This window comes from Poeciliopsis prolifica, unplaced genomic scaffold, assembly GCF_027474105.1.
Source record: "Poeciliopsis prolifica strain line A6 unplaced genomic scaffold, Auburn_PproV2 SCAFFOLD040, whole genome shotgun sequence".
NCBI classification, from domain to species: Eukaryota; Metazoa; Chordata; class Actinopteri; order Cyprinodontiformes; family Poeciliidae; genus Poeciliopsis; species Poeciliopsis prolifica.
In genome coordinates this window covers 2,738,116-2,765,289 of record NW_026562415.1, presented here as the reverse complement: position 1 = coordinate 2,765,289, position 27,174 = coordinate 2,738,116, and the positions used below count along the sequence as shown (strand labels likewise).

The following is a 27,174-nucleotide window of genomic DNA, read 5'->3' as shown; positions in this document are numbered from 1 at the left end:
TTTCATATTACCTTCTCTGTTTCATGGTTCAGGACCACGGACAGCACAAAAGAGATGCAAACCTTTTTCTTTTTTTTTTAAAAAATGTAAACCACATTCTGTTAATGCTTGTATTATTATCACAGTAGTAGGATATTGTTTCGTTCTTGGCTTTGCTGAAGCACTCACTTTAAATATTTAACAGCTACAAGAAATTGTGCTAAAGATTTTACCATTGGAGCCCAACAGTCTGCCACGGATTAAAGAAACTTGATTAGGAACAAGAAATGGCCTTCCCAAAGCCATTAGCTCAAAGCTGCTCAGAAATTTGTGGTCTATGCCTGAAAGTAACGTCAGTACCAGGAAGTCGATTGATTTAAAAGAACTTCCATTTCTCCCAAAAAGAATATCCAGACACAATAATGTCAAAAGCGTCTGGTCAAAGAGAACTTTATAGAGGTGCTAGTTGTTGGGGGTCACCTAAATAAATATTACCAGTTGTGAATGTATATATTTGAGACTAATTGTCAAGTTTGACCTTCTGACAATGAGAGGAAATCCAAAACAAAGTCAAATGTGGGGCCTTTGGTATTTAAAAATATTTGAAATTGAAGTAAGCTTCAAATAATTAAAATCTATCTTTTTCTCTGTGCAGAAATAATGTTGAGATAATAGTTACAGATATTTTCTAATTTTCCTCTGGATTAATTTCCTTGGGGAATCTGTATTCTTTCATTTTCCCACAGTGAAGTGTGCCAAATGATTCACATGCTCATTAACAGCATAATGTGTATGTGTGTCTCTGCTATGATTCACTGCATGTTAGGAAGCAGCCAAGTAATTATATGGTTGTGTGTAAACAGACACTAAATTTCACGAGCCATTAAGAACAGAATCTCTTCCACAGCTCACCTTTGCCCATCTGCGTGTCGGTAAATTTAGAGCTGCGTCACAAAACAAGACAAAAACCTAAATCACACTGGACACACATTTTGCTGATTCACTGATATTTCTATGTAGATAAATCAAATGATTGATCGTTCCCACAGGGTGGTGACTCACTAGAACACAAAGCCGGAACAAGCAGTTCCCCTCCAAAACAGCTGGTGGCAGCAGTGAAATATGCTTAAGACAGAAAACATTTCTAATGATAGATGTCTACAACTTTACAAGAAGGGTCCCTTTATAGAAGTGTTATGAATCTTTGAACACCTTTTAATTTAAGGTTGAGAATGAGACAAAATCTAGTGGCAAAATTCCTGGTTTCATCAACTCAGGTAGGGGAGTGGTAAAGCAGTGTCACTGTTACCACCAGTGTGTTTTGATGATTGATATGACATTATTTTTATGCCAACTCTAGCAGGATGGACACCTACGTACAAAATAACTTTTGTCAGTTCAGAGAATAATTTTCCTAAGGTCTTAGGGATCACCATGTGGCTTTTTTTGTTACCGTTATATACCACAGACTGACATAAGAGCCCTCTGAGAAAATTGGTTTGAATAGATCATTTAACTTAATAACTGAAATCCTATTTCTGTTTTCCAAATTCCATCTTCAAAATTTAAGTGTGGACCATGCGCAGAAGAAATCTGTAAGGGGGATAATGCTTTTTTCATGGCTCTCTAAGTCCATGCATATGTAAGATTTTATCTATTTAGAGACCCTCTACGGACAAACACACACACATACACACACACACACACACGCACGCACGCACGCACACACACACACACAGGCACGCAGAAAGACACACAAAGCCAGCTGTTACGGGAGATGCCTCCGGGAATCGAATAAAAAGGCGAGCGAGGGAGATGTGAGGAGAGAGACAAAAAAAAAGGAAAAATAAATCGAGGGAGGAGAAAAGCCCATGTGGTGGAGGGAGATTCTCATCTTCACTGAAATCATCACATCTCTCCCTCCCTCCACCTTTCCTTCCACCACAAGCTTTCTATTGAGGATCTCTGTTTCTCCCCCCCAACCCCGTCCATCATCAACCTCAACCCATCCTGTCTTCTGCATTCCCTACCCTCCTACCTCCTCTCTATTTCTCTCCCCCCGCCCCATCACAGCTTTCACTCCTTCGTATTATCCCTCTCTCTGTATTCCACCTCCCTCGCCCTCTCTCTGTCACTGTCGGAGAGCTGCAGGCAGACGAGGCAGCATGCACTAATGTTGCTATATTTGTCAAGGCACGCGCACACCCTCTTCTGCCACATGCACGGCTGCACACTCATATGAGAACGAGGAAGGGGAGGCGAGGGCACCGGGGCTTTAAGACGCACTGGATGTGGTCTGAGTGCTGGAATCACAAACATAGCGAAACACGGAGAGGGGGTAATGCATGACGCCAGCAAACCAATCGTGTTTTTGCTCTTTATCTCTCTCTCGTTCTCTCTCAGACACACGCTCACGCCTCTCAGACACACGGCAGCACACGAGCCAGGGAGCGGGACGGCGTTGGACGTATCATTCATACAGAGAAAAGATCAGAAGGAAAGGATTAACTCCCTCCAGCCTTCTCTCTCTAAGGATCTTATCCTCTCTTCTCTCCTCTAAGCCTATCTTCACCTTTTTTTTCTTCTCTTTTTAACAATCCCTCCTTTTAAGAAAGAAAAAACAATCTTCTCTTTTTTACACAATTCATTTGTGGGCTGAAAGAAGCAGACAAGACACAATCACAGTCTTTTTACCCTGCGGAATGATTTAGCTGAAGCTGTGACAGTTTTTTTTTCTGCAATATTTTGTCCTGTGAGACATTTTTTTTTATTGTTTGTTTTTCAACACAATCTCTTTGGATTAATGGCTGACAGCAGCAAGCTGTAAGGCTGGTGCCAACTGAGGTATCTGGTAAAAAGGTAAGTCCAGAGAAGATGCTAGTTTTGCTTGTCACAGTCAAAAACAAAACCCAACAACAACAAAGAAAACAAAACACCTAATCTCAATATATTTGCAGATCATTGTAAGGTGAACTGCAGGTTACTAAGTCAGTTGTAATGGCTGGTAACTGGTGGTGGGCACAGAATTCACAAACCAAGAGAAAACCAGCAGGAATGTTTGATTTCGGGGGGAAGCCTGCAGATGTCAACAGAGGAAGAAACACTTAGAAACTAATAAGGAAAAAAAAAATACTGATTTGCTTTTTAACCAACTTTTCTATAAAACAACTACAAGGTTTCTCCAAAATTGTTTGCGTACTTGTGCAAGAAGTCCTGGTGCATGCCTGTAAGGCTGATGCAAGTATTTGTTGGATATTAATGAGAAAAAACAATACAAGAAAGGTCCAACCACAGTTCCAAGCCAGCTTAGTCATTAAAGTGAAACTCATTCATTTCCCATGTCATGTTTTCTACAGTTTGACTGGTACAAAAAGAAAATGCTTCTCTCATACTGCAACCCAAGCAGCGGACCCTCAAGTATTTTTCTTATTTGAAAGTACCATTGACTGTTTGTTAGACATTATACATTAGGACAATATTGCAGTCTTTTTAAGTCTGACCTTCATATTGCATTATGTAATTTTAATCCATTTAAAACCCCTTGACTTCCACTATTAAATGACGGTGATTTTCAGTTTGAGGCTATAGAGTAAAGTGCTGCAGCTGTTTTTTTTTTGTACCTGCTCTTTTTACACTTATCAGTTCTAACAGTGATTCAGAAGGTGTGATGTAAAAGTGATTAACTTGATGGCTGCATTGTAATTATATGATGATGCAGTGAGTGTGGGGCCTTGCCTGTCTAATGTCCCTGAGGCTTTTGTGTCTCTCTATTTCGTCTGACTCTCTGTCAAGTAACACAGACACATCCTGACATCATTCCAGGGGAAACAATTAAGATCGCTGAGTGATTATATGGGTAGTGCAGTAATTTGGCATGTCTAATAAGCAACAAGGCTGCCACTTCAAACCAACTGGATGGCTTTAGTGAAAACATCCGTAAAATCCTCGCAAGCATTCCAGCTGGATTCGCTCTAATGACGTTTGATGCAATCAAGCAAATTGCTGCACTCGACAATATTTTGTTCAAAATTGCTGTGCCTGGAAAACCTCACAGATATCCATTCTAGTTCAAACTGACAACACGGCATGTATGGAAAATACTTCATACTGTGGTTTATGAAAGTCTTCAACTGTTTTCACATTTTGACGCTTTAAAAGGATAAATGTCAAAGTAGTGCCTTGCTGTTAAAGTGGGAGGAAAAGAATGTAAGTTTAAAAAATACTTAGAAATAATCTGAGAGGTGTTATATATTTGTATTCCAAAAAATACTTGAATTACCTTTTTTCTGTTGTTACAGCTGAGAATCGACTGTATTTGTAACATAACTCATATGTCATATTGGACAGAGAGCACATGTGATTCATGTGCTCTCTGGACTTTGACTGGGTCATTCTAAGAGTTAAGTAAGTTTGATCTAAACTAGGGGTCTTCAACTCCAGTCCTTGACAGCTAATGTCCTGCAGCTTCTAAGTGTTTCTCTGCTCTAACACACTTAAGCTTAAGAGTAAAGAGAACCGAATTCAAATGCACACCACACTTTTCAGTTTCTTATTCACAAAACACTGAGAAGCAAAGTCATTTATTTGCGTTGATCTCCAACACCAAGCCTTAGTAAAATACATTAAAGTTTGTAACTAGAATGTGACCAAATTTAGAGCTGCTCAGTATGTATGAATGCTTACTGTTAAACAAAGCCATGAATAATAAAATGTTTGTAACATAGTCTGTTACACTCAGCAATAAAGAAATGCATAAAACACCCTTGAGATATTGCAGCTGTTCACAATTCGACCAATCACAGAGGATGACAAAATATATGTGCAAATTCCTGCAGCATGTGGCTGTCAACACATAAGCGAGTCTATTTATCACCGTGCTAGCATGCGTTGAGGTGTGTATGTTTGTGTGTGTATGTGTGTGAACGCAATGTTGCAAAGTCTCTCTGCTCGCCTGTGTAAGAAATGCATTAAAAATTGATTTAGGAAGCTTGGCTGCACCTCGCTGTCTCTGTTAGCAACAAACATTGTGGCACACAGCAAGACGGGCATTAATGAGAACATTTTGTTGTAACTATAACACAAATTCCTATAGTCTGAGTGTTTTAGAAAGTGAGTCAACAGTGGAGCTCAAAGCGGATGATCTGATGCATTTATTTCAAAAGCTACTTGCTCAGGGGACTCACTTTGACACATCCACACACACAGACGTTCTTCCACACCTCGATAATTATTCCCTTGTGCTCATTTGGAGGCACGTCGGGCAGAATTCCAGTCATATTGATTAAAATCTATTAGTCAGGCCACGTGTATTTGTCAGCTGGAGGATTAAAAATCAGTAAAAGTGGGCTTAAGTGGGCTCATCTGACAGAAATCCACAAAAACACATACCTACTCCACAGAAGGTTGAAACACTGATTTTAGTAGTTATTAAAGACTCAAGAGACGAGTCAAGAGACGAGTCTCTTGAGTCCCAAATGTTGCAGAGGACTGTATCGATTCCTCGAATGATTCGAGTAGCTCGATTATTAAAATTCCTTGAGGAAAATTTAACTGCTTCAAAGCTTCGTCAAATTATGATGTATTATTTAGCGCATCTTGTTCCGGCTGGATCATCACTTGTGTTGGGCAGCGCTCTCACATCCGTGTACGAGTTGTTACGTGCTATGAGCATAACGTCAAATTTTCCGGATTTTTATCTTATTTTGGGGGGACAGATTAATATTTTTAAATTGCCACTACGGTTGGAGTATGACAGCTTTTCTCCTATCTCGATAAAGAACCCGATTGCTGAAATATTATTTTACCTAAAGCAAATAGATGTTATTTATGGTCCCTTTTTCAAATACTGACTATCATAAACTGCCTATTTACAGGATAAAGCAAAATGAAAACAAGTAAAAAAAAAACAAAAGGAGAGACAGTAGAGTCCCCAACATGTCGGTGCCCTCCTATGTATTTACACAGTGTGTACACTAAAAACGTCCATGTGCAGATTTTGGCTGCCCTCATGTTCAGGTCAAATGGATTTAAAAAAGCCTTCTGAGAATCGCCTGGCTCACCACCGCCTTGCCCATTCATATAATGGCTGCTGAGATAACCTGCAACTGAGGCTGTGTAATTGATTCAATTTGTATTATTTTGTCCTCGCCAAATTTTGCAATTGATGAAAAAAAACGTATGCATTTTTGAAACATTCTTCTTTGCAAGTTGTGTTTTTAAAATAATGTGGTGCCTTTACAGTGCCCAAATAGTTGACGAGACTAGATTTCCCCTCGCCCCACACTTACACAGCCCTGCTAACAACATAGAAACAATTCTCTTGTCAATTTGGAATGAAAGTAAAACCCTTTTAGGTGAATATTTCAGCACACAGAGTGGCGAAGACTTCACAGCAAGCTTCTTAAATGTTAAAAGTGCATCAAACATTTACTCTAGACAATGTCACTGACGCAGGAGGAAATCCTGGTAATTCAGAGTCCCTTTGCAGAGTTGAGTTGAGCAGAGCTAAAAATGCTGACTTTACAAAAACACACAAGCTCTGCAGCAAAAGACTGCAGTAATATACATCATTGGTTTTAATATGGGACCTTAACCTTCTCCTGTAAAAGGCCCTCACACTGAGCAACAGATAAATCAGTTCACTGTGCACTGACAAGTGATATTTGGAGGAAACTTTATGACACCCGAAAGCATGAGATGAGTAAGGACGATAAAAGTTTGGCCTGCTTGTAAAAAATGTTGGATGGGCTTTGTCTTGACATAAAACATGAAGAGCTCTACTGCCTAAGTGAAAGATAAAGAAGAACGCAGCAAAAGAAAATATTTGTATCAGAGTTCTTCACTAGCCTGCAACATGTGTTTTTCTAAGCAGGTGCAAATTGTTTGGAGAAACTCAAATCAAACAAATGATCATAAATGTGCAACGACAAAAATGCAAAACGACCAGCAATTACTGCCGACAACGGGAACAACACATGAATTTCAACAAATGTAACAAAATAGCCAGTTATAAAAAAAATTGTCCAACTGTTTTTGGTAAAGATAAAAAATAAAAAAATGTATACATCACCTGTAAGTTTATCTCTGCCAGGTTTTGACAAAGACTGTGGTAGTCTTTGCTTTGAACCAGTAATGTGAAGCAATAGTGCTGCTTAATTCTGCTACTGATAATGATGTTTGGACACATTGCTGCCCCCTAAAGGTCAGCTGCAGCAACTGAAAATGGTCTTTGTGTCTAAAGTTCAAACCTCCCGCTGCGGCCTAATCAAATTTATTCACAACTTCATAAATGTACCTGCATTTGGCAAATACCGGGTGCTAATCACCACCTGTGGTCAGAATCAAGGACAGCAACAAAATATCTTAGAACCAACTGCATTCACTGCGTTGCACTAATTAGATCAGGGACTCCAAAAATTCTCAAGGAGTCGCCTACAAATACACAATGTACAGGACTGCAGTGCTAAGCCCATGCAGCCTAAAAGGAAACATTTTTGTGTTCAATTAAAGGTGGTAATTTCTCAAAATTCTTCCTTTTCTTATCATCGCTACAGCGCTCATTTACAAAGAATAACTAAATTTCCCAGCGGAGCTTAGCTAATGTGACTTTAATCACATGGAGGAAATCTATCTGCGGAGCTTCCTTGATTCATGCCTCTGTTACTTCGTTGAGAAAAAGAAAGGAGATTCAGAAAGAGAACAAGAAAGAACTCCAGGAGAGAAAACAATGACGAATGAAGGTTTAACAGATGGAATAAATGTTGTAGAAACGTGAAAGCTTAATACGACGACAGGAAATAGAGGCTAATACTTGGCTGCAAAGTGTCTAGGAGAGGCCATTAATAGTTATTTCACCACAATTAGCTGCAATAAGGGTTGAACACAACAATCCACAGTGACACAAACTCAAGACTAAAAGATTCAAGAGGTTGTGGAGGGGAATGCTAATGCCCTCCTTGTTTACCCCGTTGCACTTATTTTTACTTCCCCTCTCCTGCTGGGATTTCCTGCCTCATCTTCTCTTTCCAAATCCTTCCATCAGCAAGCTGTTTTCCACACTCTGTCAGCTCTCTGACTTCACCTATTCTTCTTCTCTCTCCTCTTCCTCAATTTCCATATTTAACCATCTGCAAATGACCTGTTGACACCCCTGACAGATAGATGAATGTTACTCGCAGAAGTGACTGCTTGGCAGGCTTTGCAGTCAGCTGCACTCTCACTGACCTCCCGTTCACCTTGATACAGTTTATCACACCATTTTCTCTTTCATATCTTGCTGTTTAAAGTGCTGCAGGTGGAGATTTACATAATTACGGTGCACAGAACAAGCCCCAAATGCACGTTATTTTCTTGTCAACGCTATGGTAAGACGAGCCCCAAAGAAAAACACGGCATGCTTTCAAGTTTCCCCCACAAACATATTAATCTGATTAGTCCCACATTTCACACGCCTCTGATTGGATTTCATGATAGTTTGGAAAAAGGCGGCATTTGAAAATTGCACTGGTTTGCCCATCGGATGTGAGTCAACAGTTGTGCCATATCGAGGTGCAGACCAGCCTTACATACCAAGCAGTTATTACTCCTTATATCACAACAACAACAAGAAAACTTTCTTTTGTCAGACTAATAGTCAACCTTATTGAAGAATCAAAACCTCAACGTCCTCCAGTGAGTATAATATGTGATTTCATTGCAAGAACAAAAAGTATTCTGAAATTCCAAGGGTTTTAAACACATCTGCTTTTTTTCAACCATTTGTGATGGTAGAAAAAAAGTTGATGCCTCCATTTTACCAGTTTTCCAACAATCAACTTTCTCTTAATCTCTCTTAACATCCCTGCTCACCTCATTTGCTGGTATAGCCACGTCTTGCCTCTTACCTGTGGCTTAAAAGAATGAGTTCCTGTGTCGTGTCTTTTTCCACCTCAGGGAAACACAAAATTACGAACTACTTATTAAAGATCACTAAAAACTCTTAGTCTTTAAAAAGTCAAGCTTAATATAAAAAAGGCTTCTGTGACATTTAATTTAAAGAGCTTGGTAGGGGTGCCAATAACTGTTCCATTGATGATTTTGTGAAAACAATTATTTCTCTATCTGGGAGCTACTTCCTGACTGATTAAATACAGTCATATTACAAGTTGGATGTTCATTAACTTGTCATTGCGAGATTATGCGGCTAGAATATAGCATTCATTTATTTTAAGGGTACATCTTTGCCAGAGGCATTCAATAAATCTGTCCTAACCTGTATATGAAATGCTGTTTGAATCACCCTCTGTTTTTCTGGGAGTCTTTGTGTCTGTGCCCTACGTTTCCTCCTTCAGACCCCGCGACTCTCGCATAGCAGCGGTCGGTGCTCTGTTTTTGTTAACGCAAATTGATTGCTTGAATTGCTAAAAACACATTTATTATTCATGCCTCAAAATTTCTGCTGCGTTCCCGCCTGACACCTGCGTACACATCCACCTTTGTGCACACAAGCGATGAAAATTGCAGACTTATGCACACACAAACACTCTTTAATGAATGCATATGCAAACTCACTCCTGTGTATTTTTTTTTCAAAGGTCATGCATCATATCACCAAATAATGTGGCATGACCTGGGTTTCAGACATGTTTGTCTCACTTGTCTTTTGTCTCCCTGTTCAGGTGACTTACTGCAGCTTTTCCTCAGTCACTGTTCATGTGGGAGCTGCAGGCATGACGGCTTGACCCCTCCACTGCCCCATTCCTCTGGCAGAGGAAGGCCGCACACTTCTGTGTCATGGCCCCCTACTTTCACCCCCCTGGGGGCACTGGCCTCCCCCCAACCGGCGCTACCATCTTCTTGACCAGACACGGTGAGTTAACAGAAAAAGAAAAAAAACCCTCCAAAAAGAAATACTCTGCTTCAATCCTACTCAACTCTGCTCTGCTGTGCTCCTAACTCCGCAAGGGAGCAGAAATACTGCCTGTTTTGACAGCTGCTAATGTTAGCATGCGCAGCGTGATCGAACTCACACATACACACAAAAACAAAGGATGAAGGCTCTGACGGCACGTGCCAAAGTCTTTTGGTGAAATCCCAAAGGAGAGTATGTTTTAGTGCGGGCGGAAGTCTGTAGAAACAAAACGCAGTGGGAGGAGGAAGACGAAGATGGATCGGAACAGTTTTTTCCCCCTTCTTTCTTTTTTCTCCTTTAGCAAAGTAGAAAGCTGCAGCACAGACATTGTCTCTCTTGTCCGTCACTCATATTGTCTTTCTGTTGCTTAACCATGAGGGGATGTTGACAATAGAAACAGCCGCTGTGTTTCTGTGGTAGGACTCTGTGACCTAATCCTCCTCATGTGTTGGTGTTAAAGTTCCTGTCCTAAGTCCTTGACCCATACTTAACCTTTACAGCTTGTCTTCACTTGAACAGCCCATCTGCGCCTCAACTGTAACATAAGAACAGCTGAGCAGCAACGCAGAAAACAGAGACTGAATGCTTCAGTAAACCATTCTCTGTTTCAGATGACACTTTCCTCGTGGCTTATCACTTAAAGTGCCATAAAAAATAGTTTATTTTGGCACTTTTACATTTGATCATGTTACAACAACACATTTTAATGTTTAAGGATTTTACAGACCTTAAAAGCTAAATAAAACAATCCAAAATTGCTTAAAAGTACATATTATGCCTTTGTATTACAGTCCTTTAAATCTCACACCTTAAATAAAACAAGGTCTTTAAGAAGTCATCAAATTAGTACAGTTCCACTGTGTGCCTACTTAAATGTAAGAATAAAGACAGAATAAAGTTGTGTGAAGTCCTCAAAGCTTTGGTGAACTAACAGCAACAGAATTGGATTGGAGGCTATAAACTAATATCTCAAGACCTTACAGTGCACACATGGATGGATGTAAAGTAAATACGAATCAATACAGGAGGAAGGCTTGAGACAGTTCTGAATAATGACACATTAAAATTCAGTTATATACATTCCAATGTGATTCTGTGTGTATAATACATTAGAGTCTGGTTATCCCAGTAGTATCCAAGGAAATCCAGTTGACTGCATCGAGTCATTAACTTGTCAGCAATCCTACCTCCAGAGTGGACAGTGGACGGTTAATTACACTTAGTTAACTTTTTTAGCAACGCCTCATGCTGAGTGAGCGGCTGCAACGGTTATAAGAAACAGCTCTCTTCTAAACAAGTAGAAAGCTCCTGTAACAGCCTGACTTTTCTTCCTTCCTTTGTCACTACTCTCCTTTTTATTCATGTTTCCTCAGTGCTATTCATCAGCAGGCCTTAATCTTTCCTCTCTTTACTTATTTCATACACACACATGTTGTAGATTAAACCACTGAAAAATACTGCAGAGATTTTTAAATAATGGGCAAACACTGCGCTACTTTTTTTGCATCTGAAATTAGTTTGTGTTGTGCAAACTCATGCTGCTATCTGTGCAAAGCTATAGAAATCTTAAACCAGAGAAACAGGGAAAAGAAAAACATTGATGGTCCTGGTAGAATTGTTGGATAAGTTTTGGATCTTCAAGAGGTGCCTTGCAAAGAAAACGCCGCCACAAGCTGCTGTGGTAACACCAGGCACACTTAATAACAGGGCAACACTATCCATCAGAAGCTCAGCACACCCACACAGATCATCTACATCAACACACACACCTCTCTGGAGGCTGCAGCGGAGGAAAAACGTTTTCTACTGGGAACCTCGGAGAAATGATCAAGAGCCTTTAATATGCCTTTCTGTAGTTCACAGTCTGTTGAAGTGAAACTCATCCGTTCTTCTCAGCTACAGCATCCTATTGCATGGTAAAAGAGATTAAACTGACCCAGCTTTTAAATTGTTCTATAAGCCGTTGAACTCATTTCCAACCAAAAGCAAAGTTCCTGCTTGAATGCAAAATCATTTTCAATCCAAATATTCTAGTGGTATGAATAATTGTTAGTTTAATAGTACTACTAATGAAGGGTAAAGAAACAGTACATGCAAAAATATAAAATATACTGGCTACAGATGCTGCTTGTGTTGTGTCTGTGTTTGTCTGACTCACTAGAAATGCTAGTAAACTGAACCAATATTAAGGGCAAAAATTTCATCTGAAGTTATTTTGTGACCTTATATTGTTCTATGCCATTAAATGCAAGAGAAAGTATATATCTGGGGGATGGAGGTTTAAAGTGAATTTCTAATTAAGAGTCTTGGTATTTGATGTTACATTTGAACAATCAAAATATAATTATTCTACTAAGTAATGCTGAAATATAAAAACATTTTAAACGTTTTGCAGCAATTTGGAGTAAACTGGATGAAGACAATAGAAAGTATGAGTGACAAAGAAAGGAAACAGTCGGGGGAACAGATGAGGACAAATGGGAGATGTGAGATCAAAGAAAAGGAAGGGAGATAGAAAGATGAAGGAGACAAATCTACAAATGACAGGGAGACCATATGGTGCCTTTAGGCTTCCACTATCCCAGCAGAGGGTATCAACACACAATTGTACACAGAAAGCACAGATTAATTCCTATCCACATCTGTGTGCGTGTGTGTGTTTGCTTTTGGACACTTTTAATGTCCCCAAACAGAGCCCAATAGCTCATTGCTTTTAGCGAAAACTGGGAGAGAGACTGATGTTGTGTGCGTGAAAGCGGTTCAGAATTGGCTTTTAAACAGCAAATAATGCAGTCTGGGTTTGGAATAGTTAGTTTGGAAAAGCGCCAAATAATGACAGCATTAAGCTAAGCGCAACCATAATGTAGTTTACCATAATGTAGTTTAGTGGGTTAAAGAGCTTCATAAGGGTCAGAATAGAGAGATTACAGCCATTCATTTAACTGGCTTGTAGAACAGACATGGTAAACTAACTTCAAAGTTAGAAATGTCAGACCACGTGAAGAAGCAATCAGGTTGCTATATTGTGCCTGACACTGTTTTTGGTGGTTCAGCCACAGTGTTGGCTTTATCAATAGCATTCAGTAATCCAGTTAACCTTATGCTAGGCTAAGTCCTTACTTCTATCCATTCCACTGATGGCCATTTGTTTGGTCAGTAGAAGAAATAAGACTTTTCAGTTTGCATTATGATGCAGCAGTGTGTCATCATTTGTATTTGATGGATATGGTGGAGCTTAAACATGCTGCTTTGTGAGGCTCAGGAGGTGATCGGATGGACAGCTTGTTTGCCAAATTTAAGAACACTTCCAGTTGACTTGGCTCGGCAAATTCAAGTTAATTTAATAAGATTAAAGTGTAATTTAAAGTGTAATAATTTTTGTCCAAGTACATTTTCCATCTCTTTTAAATTCACTCATATTGACTCATTCTGTATGCATATTAAATATTTTTTTTCTGACCCTGGCTTGTATTTCAAAATTTAATAAAAAAAAATAGTGGGAATTTAATTTTTGTCATTTGTACAACAGTTTGACCACTAGCCAGAGATTGTGAGCTCTGGACCATATTCTGGGTGCAAGCAGGATACTAAATGTACAAACACAGCAGCTGCTTCCCTGAAGTAGTTTGAGCAAAAATGTGCTGGGCAGAAAAACACCCGACACATTCTGCATCAGTATTATTAATTTATTAAATTATAATACTGATGCAGGTAAATTGTCTAAGTGCTTAAACTCACAAACTCAAAGAATATAATTTATATTATAGCTCAGATGTTCATTACTATGGCAAATGTAAAGGTGACATAAATAAACTGACCCCCTAGGTAATAATAAACACTAGCTGGCAATGAATTGATTCAGTTACAAATATGCTGTTCAAGGCTATGAAAAGGTGAGTAAACCTAGTTAACTATAACAAATTACACGCAAAATATAGCTACAAAAATCACAGAGAAACATACAATGACAATATCAATCATGAATACCCCATATTTTCCTGACTTTCCTCCATCATTATAATAAATACTGGGAAAATATCTAAAAGTGGCAGGACAGTAACTCTAGGACTCGTCTTGGACATCGCAGTTTTACATAGTATTAAAGTGTTCAAGCAATAACTTCTACAACTTCACACAATTTATCAAGAAAATGATGTGCTGAATTTATCCAGCAAACATTATTTCACTTTATGCTCCTGTAATTAACACTAAAAAGTCACCACATAAACAATCTACAACCTCTATATCATGAGAACAAGCCCATCTGTCACAACAAATTGCTGGAAATAGGATGAATTGGAAGGAGACATGAGTATGTTCCCCAGCCACTACTGGAAGCTAAAATAATAATAGTACAGTCTCTCAGGTGTGGGATTCATCAGAGGAGTAACTAAAATGGAAGACAGAGGGGATTAAAGTGGAGATATTGTGAATAAAAGAGAAAGAAAAACAAGAGGAAGCAGAGAGAGGAGTAGAAGGAAGAGAAGACAAAAGTAGGTAAATATTCTTAATGCTACCAGAAAAAAAAAATGTAGAAATGTACAAGAACAAGCTCTTATGTGCTCTTTCCTGTGTCAGCACAAGGAGAGAATAAACCCAAACACTCTGTCCCTGCTGCTTATTCTTAGGCCCTGCATGTTTGTCAACGTGTGTTTGGGTGTCTGCATGTGGGAGACGGTGATTTCCTGTGTTTAGGTAAGCAATTATACTCCTATTTTAAAAAGAGAGTCAGAACGAACAGTTCAGCGAATGATGGAAACAACGTCATGTGGACTTAATGGCCGGGTTTGAAATCTAACGGCTTTCTCTCTTTTCCGTGTTTTCTCTGCATTTCATCTTACGGCTCTGCAGCAAGGGCTTCGTTCGTGGCTATCTGCTTTTTATGCCACAGACTCTGTCAGCCCTACATCTTGACTGCCTAACATCTATGTAAGAAATCTACACACCTAAACTGACATACAGCATTAGTCAAAGACTCTTCCAGAAGGCAGACCTTTGACTATTTCTAGAGGAAATCTGAGTTACAATGGCAAAAAAAGGTTGGGGTTGAGGAAAATGTCATCTATATTTCTCTGATTTTTTTAAACACTTATTTTTTACTTCTAAAATGCACCTATACAAACACTTGTCAATTTACTCATCCAAAAATTAAGATTTAATCTAAAAAACTCAAACCATCAAAACAAATCAAGCTGGAATTCGAAACACTTTTTCTTGGATCATACGAGGGACCAAAATAATATGTAACCAGCACTGGGAGCCCCAGAGTTCAAATTTAAACTCAGAGCCGATGTGAAACATTGACGAGGGAAGAAATACAGACCAGTGAGTCCTCTGTGTGGAGAACAGCTGGTCATCCCCGTAACTAGATAGCACTGAGTCTGACGCTTGCCTGAAAAACAGCCTGTGCATTGGTAACATGCAACTGGACTCAGTAACAGAAGTGCCTGTGATGATGACATCATAGCTGGGTCCAGTGTCACCCAGAGGCCTCTGGATATAAACTTACAGACAGATGAAGCTCTGAAGGTGTCAAAGGGCATTGTCGAAGAGAGACACTGTCAGATAACACGGATATAGTGTGCTAAATCTTTAAATTAATATTGTTTAGGTTTTAGCCAGAAGAGCAGGTTTTGCACTGCAGTTCAGTTCAATCCCAAAGCCTTAGAAACCTTTTCTGAGCCATGTTTCTCATTTTGTTAGAAAGGTCCATCAAGTGTTGAGATCTTTTATCATACTTCATGCTCTTCTACTGGTTCTACTTAAGCTATGTCTTTATTCTTCAGATTTTTTTTTTGTGTTTTTTTATAAGTATATCTTTGAATAGAACCAGGATGTTTTGGATATGTTACTTGTTTTCCCTAAAACGTCAAATGATGAAACCATTTTGAGTACAAATTATCTTAGTCAGATATTAAAATTTGTTAGATGATCTTAAACATGTAAAGTGTGACAAAAAGAGACAGAGAAAAACAGTTTAGGGCAAAGAACTTTGTAACAAAAATCAATTTTCTATTACATTGAGCCACTGACTGCAAAGCAACAACACACACAATCATGACCGACTCACCCGAGGGTGATGAGAAGAAAAACAGATGGAATAAGAATTGGAGAAAATACAAATACTCACTGCACTACTGACAGAAAAACAAAATGTTTGATAACTGTAAACTATTAAGAAATGAATGCTAATAAGATAAAAGTGATAAAATCTGCAGATGAGCCAAGGAGGCAGCATAAAGTTTCTGTGCCTGGAGTTTAGAGAGAGGATTTTTTTATTTATTTTATTGTTTTTATATCACGCTTTGTGGATGCTTCACACATGTGTATGCCCACTCACACATAAACAGAGAGATAAAAGTCGTGCCGATAAGCCATTGGCTGGAAACAAAGTCAACCAGTGTAACGAGACACTGAGGGAATACAGAGAAGTGCTGAGAGGCTTGAAGTGAAGGGGAATGAGAGATATAAAGAGAGTCTGCTGGGAGGCAGAGATGTGCAGAGTAAAGACAGCAACAGTCCGATTCAGCTTTATATAAACAGTATAAAAAAGAAAGAGCTAATATTACCCATACTTATGAAGGAAAATTAAATCAGAAGAGGAGAGAAAGGGAATAACAGAAGTCTGGAGTAGTTCAAAGTAGATGGGTCAAATAAAAAAAAAAAAAAGAAACTGATCGTAAGAGATGACTCAAGTCAGCAGAAAAACTGCATGACGTGAAAAAGAGGGATTTCCCTTGCAAGGGTGCTTTTAACTTGAAACACAAACACGCATTACATTTCACGAACAGAGGACTTCGGTTGTGGTTCTTCTATGCCTAGACATACAGAGAGTAGAAGAAGAAATAGTCAGTGCAGAAACCAGTCTTGACATTTTGGTTCTTTTGTAACCATTGCGTGATTTTTTTGTTGTCTCAGTAATTTTTGCCCTTAATTGTGGACAAAGAGAAAGCTGGGAAAATTATACATAAGACTGTTGTAAATCTATGGAACTTAAGTTTAAGACTAAGGCCTCAAGGTTACAATAGTGAATCAAAGTATAATACCGATGTATAAGAAAAGAAAAAAGAACTAAAATGGAGGTTTTTCCAGTGAGAAGTACTATCACAATTTCCAAAAAAAGCAGATCTCTGAAATAACATTTCATTTTAAGAACTGAATAATGACTTCATCAATGTCTCTGTTTTTTTTTGCTTTTTGTTTTACAGTCTTCTGTGTCCTGAGCTTCTTGGCCATGTTGCTTTTCCCAGGATCCTCGTGCCCTCCTCCTTGTCTCTGCTCCTCGGACACCTTTGTGGTTGACTGTGAGGAACGTGGACTTTCCTCCCTGCCTCCTATGCACCTCCTGCCTCCAGGGAGCCGCTCCCTGCTGTTAGCCAACAACAAGTTCGCCTCACTGGGAGCCTCATCATTTGCTAACCTATCCTCTCTGGAGGTCTGCAGTCATTTGTTAGTCATTTTCGGAACATATTTGCCTAATCTTTGAACAATTGTTGTTTATAAAGGACTAACAGGTTATTTTTTTAAAATACATACTAAAAACAACAGGGTAGGAACTGAAACTTTATGGAAAGTCAAGTATTGAGTGACGAACAGAAAGTATCTGCGCTCAGCTCAATTACATTTGAAAAACCAGCTCAAGCTGCAAACTGTGCCTCAATGTTGGCCTGTTTACACATGGGATTTCCAAATGAGCTGAGTGGCTGGCCCACAGTGAAATTCATCCCACACAGTTGGCTCGGCTCGTTATCAATTAGCAAAGTTCCGATCTGTCTGCCATCTCCTATTTTGGCCCCTAATATGTCACAATTGAAGTTCGGCTGCAGCTCTGAGCACAGTTAAAAAAAGATTGTCCTTGAAAACCGATACTAAATCTATTTTAAATACAGTACCATGTTGTTGACTGTGTTTGCAGATGACACTATATTTTTTTCAAAAAAAGATTACATGGCACTTGGGATTTTAATTTTACTCTTGTTTGGTAAAAAAAAAAAAAAAAAAAGGGAAAAGTGCCTCAGGTCTCATTTACTGGTGCAATTCCAGTTGCACATGCAAAGTGCAACTGGAATTGCACAAGCAAGTTGTAATTTGCTTGTGCAAATGTAAGAATGTGATTGGCCAAGATTGAAGCAGACAGTATTATATGTTTTGTTTTTTTATTTACTTCTTATTTTGTTTGTTTTATCTTTCTACGATGGACCTTTTTTGTGTCTGGAATAAAGAGATGATGATAATAACAGACAAATCGAGCTGAACAACCGTAGCAAACTGGACATTTATGGTCCATGGCTTTCTTCCTAACTATTGTTTTCATCAGAAATCTTATAAACACCTTAAACAAGTATCACACGCGAAACAAAACACTGATGAAGTGCATTTCTGTGCTTTTTAGGAGCTGGACCTTTCAAATAACTATCTGGATAATTTACCGGCCGGATTGTTTAGAGATATGTCCAACCTGACAAAACTGACTCTGCACAACAACTCACTAACAGTAATGGACAGAGAGCTCTTCCAGGTAGGCACTGGACATTGTACTGCGTTATGTTTTGTACATTCAAAGAATTGCTTAGGCACATGAAGATAACTGTAATTCAGCAACAAATAAAAGTCAAGGATTAAACATTATCAAATGATCCAAAACATTAAATTATTGTCAAAACAAAAGAAGTTTCTTCAGCCTTTTAGATTACATTTTCTTTCTGCACTTTAATGTATCTTTATCACAACTAATTCAGGCAAATATGATGACCTACGACGATAGAGGTATAAAGTACTGCTTGAGTAGCCGACACCGCAGTGGAAAAAGGTAAACGTAAAATATTGAAAGATCTGTGTTTGATGTCTCCACAGGGTTTAGGGAGTCTCCAGAGTCTGGACTTGTCTTTGAATGGTCTGTCCACCATTCCCATAGGCTCTATGGATGAGCTGCAGCACCTCAGGTAAATATATAACAACTTGCATTATATCCAAATGTCACAGACACTCTCCTTCCCCTGTGATCGGTACACCTTTCTAGTTCTGGGTTTGACTCCTTTTGGCCTTTGAACTACTTCAGTTCTTTACGCCACAAAGGCAGCGTTAAGAAACCGGTGCAGATTTGTCAGCTCCAAATTAAGGATGTGAATTTCTCATAGATGCTCTTCTGAATAAATAGCTGATGTCTTTGAAGAACAGTGAACTCATTGTCATGTTCAATGAAACAGTTTGAGATGTTTTAAGCTTTGTGCCGTAGTGTGTTATCTGTCTGGAAGTAGTAGATAAGCACAATTCTGTCACAAAGGCACAAACAATAAATTGTTTACATGTCCAATTGGCCATAGGAGTGTCAAATCGTGTCCCTAACACCACCAGAATAAACCATTAATTTGAGGTAATATGCATCCGTGTTTTTATGATGTCAATACCAAACCCTGACACCGGCGCTGTACGAGGATAAATATTGAGGTTGTGGGTGAAAATCCCAGTAGATCACTTGTTTCTGACATTCTTGGGTGAACCCATCTGATAACCATGCTATGTTCAAAGTAAATTAATTCTGCTTTCAATCATCTTCTGATTCTTATTTGAACTTGGAATTTTTTGGAAAATAAAAAATGTGTTGGGCTGCAGTGATAGAGTAAACTTATTATCCTTATTTTAAGTTTCTGTTTTGCAATAAAAAAGTGCTATTTTCTGTATAGAAAATACTAATATCGTCCTACGTATTGTTTTTTTTCTGCCTATTCTTTCAAGGTGGCTCTCGCTGGCGGGTAACAGACTCCATGGTTTGGAGAGGGCAGCGTTTGAGCCACTGGTCAACCTGCAACATCTAGAACTGGGACAGAACCCTTGGGAATGCGACTGCAACCTTCGTGATTTCAAACACTGGATGGAGTGGCTGCTGTACCGAGGTGGATTTTTGATTACGTCACAAAGACAGACTCTGTGCTCCTTATTGCATTAAAGGAGGCAAAAGAATGCTAAAATATTGACCTAAAATTAAGGAATACTCAAGAAAGAGACAGCTGGATTCTGTGAAAGACTGAATGCTTTGAGCTCTATTATTTGGATACACAGCTCTGCTAACGCACATTACAGCTCTCATTGTTTTTCTGCGTGCCTCTGCAGGCTGTTAGCACATCAGATAACCAACAGCTGCTCTCAGCTTTTCTCATCGTGTGTAAAAATCTACATTCACCTCAACGCCTGGGGCCTCAGCTGCCCTGCTAATGAAGCATCTCTTCTTTTTTCTTTTTCATTCTACTCCATTCTGCTCTCCTTTTGATTCTGCTCTCTTCTGTCTAACTGAGCTGCTCCCTCGCTCAGTTCGGCGCTCTTCCGACAAAGACGAACAGGAACGTGATAATTTAATAATCATGAGAGCAGCAGAGAAAATTACAAGAAGGCATTTCAAACTTGAACATCAAATCATATGACTTTAGCCTCTGAAAAGGAGAACTGATGCATAAAATGCATTCAGTGAAGCAGAGTTTATTTTTCAAGATGCTTGTTAAATTGCAAAGTATTTAAAGAGAGAGGACTTGTTTCTGTGAGGCGCCAAGATTAATAAACAACTCCGACCTAAATTATCTTCTCTAATTTGATCCTGCAACTTGATCACAGCTGTTGCTTAACCTATCTGAGGTCACACTGGCGTTCTGACATGCGACCTTAAGACGGACACCAAGTTTGGAGGCTCAGGCGGGATTTAAAGATAACAAAAACTCAATTCTTGTGCTGTCTGTGGGAATTAGTGACTCGGATATTTCTTATTTTTTACACGGCACAGCTCTGCTGAAGCAAGGCATGTCATCTCATAAATTATAGAAGGGCTTAGTTGAGCACAGCAAACACTGTGCCTGTATTAAGAGCTGTATGACTCACGCTGGAGTTAGAACAGCCACCTCTCTGTTTCTTTTCCTTGCTTTTTTGTTAATCGGCATTGCTTTATATGTTACATGTACAGAATAGTTTTTTTGTTTTTTTCTTTTGTTAAACTTCTCTGTCTATTTCCTTCAGGGGGTAAGGTGGATGCACTGGAGTGCACACTACCAAAGGACCTGCGTGGGAGGGACATACGCGGCGTTCCAGTGGAGATGTTCAACTACTGCCTCCAACTTGAAGATGAGAATGGAGGAGGGGGTGGTGACGGTGCTCGCTCTGGACAAGGAGGCGGTCCTCCATGCAGCAGGAGTGCTCTCATCCCAAGTGGGGCAACACCAGTTTCTGACAACAGCGGCAGCGCCAACGTTGACTCCTCTTCATCCACAGGAGGTGGCGAGGCCTCGTCGGATTGCGGCCGTGCCCGCTACCGACCCGTGAGCGTGCGCCGCGCCATCGGCACGGTGGTGATTGCTGGCGTGGTGTGCGGCATTGTTTGCATCATGATGGTGGCCGCCGCTGCTTATGGCTGCATCTACGCTTCTCTAATGGCCAAGTACCAGAGAGAGCTGAAGAAGAGGCAGCCGCTAATGGGGGATGGAGAGGCTGACGGGGAGGACAGGGAAGACAAACAAATCTCCTCTGTAGCCTAAAAAGAGGGATGGGACAGAGAGGAGCTGGCAAGTCAAAACGGACGAAGGCTAAAAGGGCTCTAAGAGGAGAGAGATGGACAGACTTGTTTTTCTACTCACGGACATTATTGTATCTCTCCCTCTGACTCTCATACTGACACCTCTTTACCATTTTTTGTCTTCCTTTTTTCATCCTTAATCTATTTTTAACCTCCTCCAGTCTTGTCCTTCTCTCTAGCATACTCTCCCACACACACAAACCTTATCTGTTCCCTGATTTTCTCTTCAATTTTGGGCCCATTCTCTGTCTGCAGTATTTCGTACCAATTATTCCTCCAAGTTGCCTGCCAACCACCTACTTCAACTAAATTTGCCATTGAATTGGCAAGGGAAAACAAACAAAAAAAATACAGATTTGGTATCTCCCTATACTATGAAACATATCACCCATGCTGCATGGTCAGTAAGTATTTGCAAATCTGGAGTGAGGATTCAGGGATTCACAGTATGCATGGTGTTAATTGGACCAATGTTGACACTGACTCGTAGATTATGTGCCATCACCCGACTTATCCTCTTCAAACCCAGTGCTTACTTGGAAAAATCTGAAATCCAACACATTTAGCCCTCTGAGACAATTTTAACAACTACCTTTAGCCTATAACCTCAAAGGAATGACTGATCTCAAGAAGCACATTTGGGATATTGATGTTGAGACAAAAAGAGGATTGGTACATTGCTGATGAGACCAAAGTCGTAGAGAAAAAAGATCTGGTTTGTCAAAATCCAAGAGAATATATCATCTACTACATCAACCTCTGTCCCTCTACCTGAAGCCACTGCTTCGATTGATCTTTCTGGACTAACAAAGACCAACAAGCAGAAACTCCTACATAAGAAAAATACAGTAGCATTTATCTGCAATTTTATGCTGATGAACTTGTCATATTCAGGAAAAACAAAGAGAGATAATGCTTCTGAAAATGGTCTGGACAAATTAACATCTCAATCAGTAAAAGAAGTAGTAAAACTTCACTTGTGGATTAATTGTGAAAATTTCTGGGAAAAGGACAACAGATTTAATCCTCTGTTTACCCCCTCAAGGAGGTAAAGGTTTGTTACAGTGACATGGACAGCAGCCTCAGAGAGCACTGTCCTCTGCTAAGGACTATGAAATGTAATCTATGAACTACAAATGTTGCCCTTCTGCACTTTATTTCTCTTATCAGATACCCTCTAGTAGTAATTCTCCCAGGCTCTTTCCTCCTGTACCTTTCAAAGACAGATAAATCATCCAGATAGATTATGAAGAAAGGGATTATCCAAAAAAAAGCTGCTATTTTACTCCCTCCTCCCGTTTTTTCATCTCCTCACCCCTCTTTCTACCCAGTAATATTTGTGGAAGCTTTTTCCACACTGCTTAAGGATTTCATCTGTCCCTTCCTTAAAACAGTTTTTCTTTTTATTTACTAAGAAAGGTCTGCAATATGCAATGAAAATTGTCTCTCTATTAGCAGTGGCGATTTAGTAAAGTCATCACTGCTAATTTGACAGGAACATGATTGTGTTTATATATACATGTATAGTATTTAGTTTGTTTGAAAACTGTTTCCATTATTACTAATGAATCCCCCCTGAAAGATTTATGTGAGTAATTATTTTAGGTGCACAGGCAGTGATTTCAGTAGCATTTATTGCATCCCTGAAGTAAATCTAAGCCCCCTCTCAATTTTTGATTGGCTTGGAATAAACCTATAATATTAACGTGTTTCTGATATCGGATTATATTGCACATATTATTATGCTATTCTACTTTGATGTGTTGGCCCAGAAAGCCCAAAAATGTTTCTGATGTATCTGTTATTTTGTTTCTTGTCTGAACCCACAATGTACGTGTCCTTTGTTGTGTTGATGGATTCGGTTTCTTGATTTAGATTTTAATATCACTGCGATGGTTATTTGTTGTGTCCTTCCAACAGTTGCTAAAGTTTATGTAAGAAACTTAGAGTTTAAAGTGTCAGAATGGGCTTCAAGCTGCCTTGTCTCTGTTATTTTGAATTAAATCTTAGGTTTTATAAATGACAAGACTTTATTTTGCTATTTTAGCTGAACCTCCTTGTGTGCACCCATGAAAAGCATATAAATCATTCAGAAAAGCAATTTAAAAAAATTATGTCGTTTTTTTTGGCCATTTTTTAATTTTTGCCATCTTTTGTGTGGCTTAACATCAGACTAAGAAGTGGATATTATGTACAAGACAAGAACGAACTTAAATTAAATCACACTGAAACTTCATGTCCCCTTTCACAAGCCACCTAGATATTTTTTTATTATTACAATTTCTGATAATTTGGCACACACGCAGAAGCAATAGCTTTTCAAATGGTTTAATTTTCAGGAGGTTGATACATACAAAAGGGCACCACAACCCAAACATGATAAAAATAAAATAAAAATGACCAGAAATGTTTCCTGAAATCCATAGAAAAAGCAGAGATTTCACTTCATTCCCAAACTGAAATCCAAAATGCCTCCTTTGCATATAAAAGTCATTGGTGGTTGTGGTAAAAAACTGTACCTTTCTCATTCAAATGAAATTTTTCATATACACAGTTCCAAACGTGTTACTACACGACAGTACAAAAGGCAGGGAACTGAACAGTTATCTGTTTTTATTTCTAAAAGTAGTCAGGCCAGCAAGCATATTAATAAAAAAATCATACTGGTTTAAAACTGAAATCTTGAAGTAACATCCAACCCAAATTAAAAGTGATCAATTTCAAAGAGTCACATTCAGATTTAAATGGAGCATAACATAAGGAGACATCAGCTCTGGATTCTGGTGTGTTATGAGCATAATTGTCAGAAGTTTCTCCACTTTTCTTTTGAGAAGATTCTGATGTAGTGAAGCCTTTATCGCTGCTGTGTACCAATAAAGGCAGCCCAAGAATCAGCAGTAGTAGTTGTACCACAGACTGAGGCACATAGCATTAGAGAGGATTGCTCATAATTTACAGAGAAACTATGTATCCTCCACAGTTAATTGATTTCCTGCTTGCATGAGGCCAAATGGTGGTATTGTGCCGTTTTCCGCCTTGTGGGAACTCTTCTTTACGACACAATGGGTGTAGGTGCCATCATGTACCTATCATTTCTAACATCAGGTCACTGCAACCTCTCTACACCCTACATGGGAGGTAGCTGTATGACCCAACCACCTGGCCTCATGCATATCAAAGATGTAACCTCTATCAAAACCTGCCAAGTGCCACTAATGCTGCATAATGCATCCACAAAGTATCCCCTTTGTGTGACCTTCACAAGTTGTTCTGACTGACTGACATTTTGGTAACTTGCACCATGACGCTCTTTCTAGAACTGCCAGCATCTTCTAAATTGAATCATTTACATAGTAATAGCTGGTCTGCATGTGCACCACATTGTGTACAAACTGGATCATTCCTTATTGGTCCTTAAATCAACGAGTGTACAAGGTAGATGCAAAGGTTTACTTTACTTTAGGGAAACACGACTTGGACTCACAGCTTTGTAGAACCGTGCTTCAAAAACTTAGAAATATTTCTCTAATGCAAAACTTAGTAAGTGTGCAACATGGACATTTAGTGAGAAAATATGCAACGCTTGGTTCTGCTTTTAAAATCACAAGTGCAGAAGTAAGAGTTAAAGCAGTACTGTTCAACAACCCTTAAAGTCTCCTTGGATGCTAAATGGTCATTTTGCCTTTTACACTTAATTTATACACACTGCACACATGTCAGTATTTTAAAAGCATTTTCTTCTGTCTGTTATTATAAAAAATCACTTTCAGGGACTCCAACTGTTTATGGATTTAAAAAGATTTTCCAAAACTTTCTAACCTCCAGGTTTTGTAATATTGACAGCAAAATATGTTTGCTAGCTCAATTGTCTTCCTATATAGCCTTTGTATATAAGGGAAAATAAATTCTAGTTTGAGGGCCGCAGTGACTGCACAATCCAGAAATATAGTGTTGTGCTATTAGATTATTACAATACTGATGTAGATGAAAACATATCAGACATCTCAGCTTTATGTCCACACTGCACAACATTATGCTTTCATTAAAATGTAAAAAAGTAGCATCTATGCCTAATATTCACATACATTTGACTTAGTCTGAATAAATACAAACAGCAAAAAAAGAGTTTCCTCTTTTTTTCCCCATACCTCCCCTTCTATCTGCTCTCACATCTTTTTATTTCTAATCTTCTCTCAATTATTTTTACTCTCACTTATCTTGTCTCAATTTAGCTTCCTGTCGCTTCCTCTGCCATCTTTTAAAAAAACAAATCTTTCACCTTTTTCATTTAGCCAGTATTTCTTCTGTACCATTATGTCTCTTTTTTCCCCACTGGCTCTCATGTTGGTTTTTATTTACTGATCCCTCGGTTCAGATTTTCTTTCTGCCTTTTTATTATCCTTTCAGCACCTTGGTATGGAGCATGACAAAATTATTCACAGCCTGTCATTTGTGTTGCAGCGAAGAACTAATCTGTAGCTGAGCCCTGATTCTGGATCATCATCTAACAGATGAAACCACTGGCCTTCATCGAAGAATATAAAATTAAATGAGCCGCTAAAATAGCATGCAGGAATAACATGTAAGTAAACACAGACATCGATGAAGAATGGATCTTGCTCGTGTTCAGGGAAACACTGACACTCTGTGGTCATAAAAAATAATTGTGGCTCCATAGTCATTAAAATACAATCCAAAATATGAAGGACATTTATTATGTTTTTGAAAGCTTTTCTCTTTCAGTTTTTGGTCAACTTTGTAGATAAAAAAAAATATTTGATCCGTCTTTTATGACTGTGAAACTGTGAACAGAGGATGAAAATGTTTGGGATAAAAATACAGCAGAAGCTCACGGCACATTGAGCGAAGTCACTGCAGTGCGCTGTACTAGTGTGGATTTCACAACAGTACAGAAATGTAGCAAACATTATTTGGTCACTTCATTAAGTTTTTCCCGTCATGGTAAATTGAGTAGTCCTAAAAAGTTACTGTAAGTCAAAGATACATGTGTTCAGTGGAAAGGAGGTGAAAATGTGCACATACAATCAGACTACTGATGCAGTCAAACATTCATTTGGCTCAGACACCAAGAAAAACTTTTGCTGCTGAAGCCAATTATGATGAACATGCAAAAGACTCCTATATCCTTTGAGCTTTGATGAAGATGTTACACCTTCTGTAGATCTGATTAGGAGCAACTTCTTCTCATTGATAAGTTTACAACATTATCTCCAACATTTAACAACCTGAAACCTCTGAGAAGAGTAAATCGGCTGAGTAAGGTGAGTCGGCACGTGGTTAAAATACAGTGGGAAAATCCAGGCCAGATTTAGTTGCATTTGTTCCTGAATGAGTCGGCTTCTAAATGTTTGATATCCTCTCCTTTTTTAGAAGAAAACCTCCTTCGCTTACTGCAGTGAAAAACGGAAGCAGAGTGGGAGTTTAGAGAGTGACACGACAGAGAAAGGAGAGTTACAAGGGGAAGAAATAGGCGGAGCAAGGGGGAAAAAATCTGCCAGAGTGAAGAAAGACAGATCTGACAGCTTAGTTGGAGAGGGAAAGAAAAATTGGAAAGATGCTTGAGTGGGTTTAACAGGGTAAAGAAGACAGAGAAATGTGTCTGATTCTGCAAAGGGAGATGGTGGGGTGGGACACATGGAGGAAAAGGCACAAGGAAAGAAAGAAGGAAGCACACGAGGAACCATTGAAAAAAAGCGGCCAGAAAAGGCATTACGGACAGAAGAAAGGGGGA

The 27,174-nt window shown here is 39.0% G+C and overlaps 2 protein-coding genes across 6 annotated transcripts in view; one reads left to right on the top strand and one right to left on the bottom strand.

Moving 5' to 3' along the window:
* The window catches only part of cacna2d4a (calcium channel, voltage-dependent, alpha 2/delta subunit 4a), a 69,993-nt gene that overhangs the window by 23,211 nt on the left and 19,608 nt on the right, over nt 1–27,174 (bottom strand). The window lies entirely within an intron of this gene.
* On the top strand, nt 1,877–23,448 carry lrtm2a (leucine-rich repeats and transmembrane domains 2a). Its single transcript, XM_055054700.1, has 7 exons — nt 1,877–2,838; nt 9,636–9,826; nt 17,077–17,303; nt 18,261–18,386; nt 18,722–18,810; nt 19,604–19,761; nt 20,870–23,448. The coding sequence occupies exons 2-7, from the start codon at nt 9,751–9,753 to the stop codon at nt 21,382–21,384; spliced, it is 1,191 nt and encodes a 396-aa protein (XP_054910675.1). The 5' UTR covers nt 1,877–2,838; nt 9,636–9,750; the 3' UTR covers nt 21,385–23,448.

What these genes read in the sequence shown, in the direction of transcription:
- lrtm2a (XM_055054700.1), top strand. Translation starts at nt 9,751, where the DNA reads ATGGCCCCCTACTTTCACCCCCCTGGGGGCACTGGCCTCCCCCCAACC. An exon ending in CATCTTCTTGACCAGACACG is followed by an intron (nt 9,827 to 17,076) that starts GTGAGTTAACAG and finishes TTTGTTTTACAG; the next exon opens with TCTTCTGTGTCCTGAGCTTC. An exon ending in TGGACAGAGAGCTCTTCCAG is followed by an intron (nt 18,387 to 18,721) that starts GTAGGCACTGGA and finishes ATGTCTCCACAG; the next exon opens with GGTTTAGGGAGTCTCCAGAG.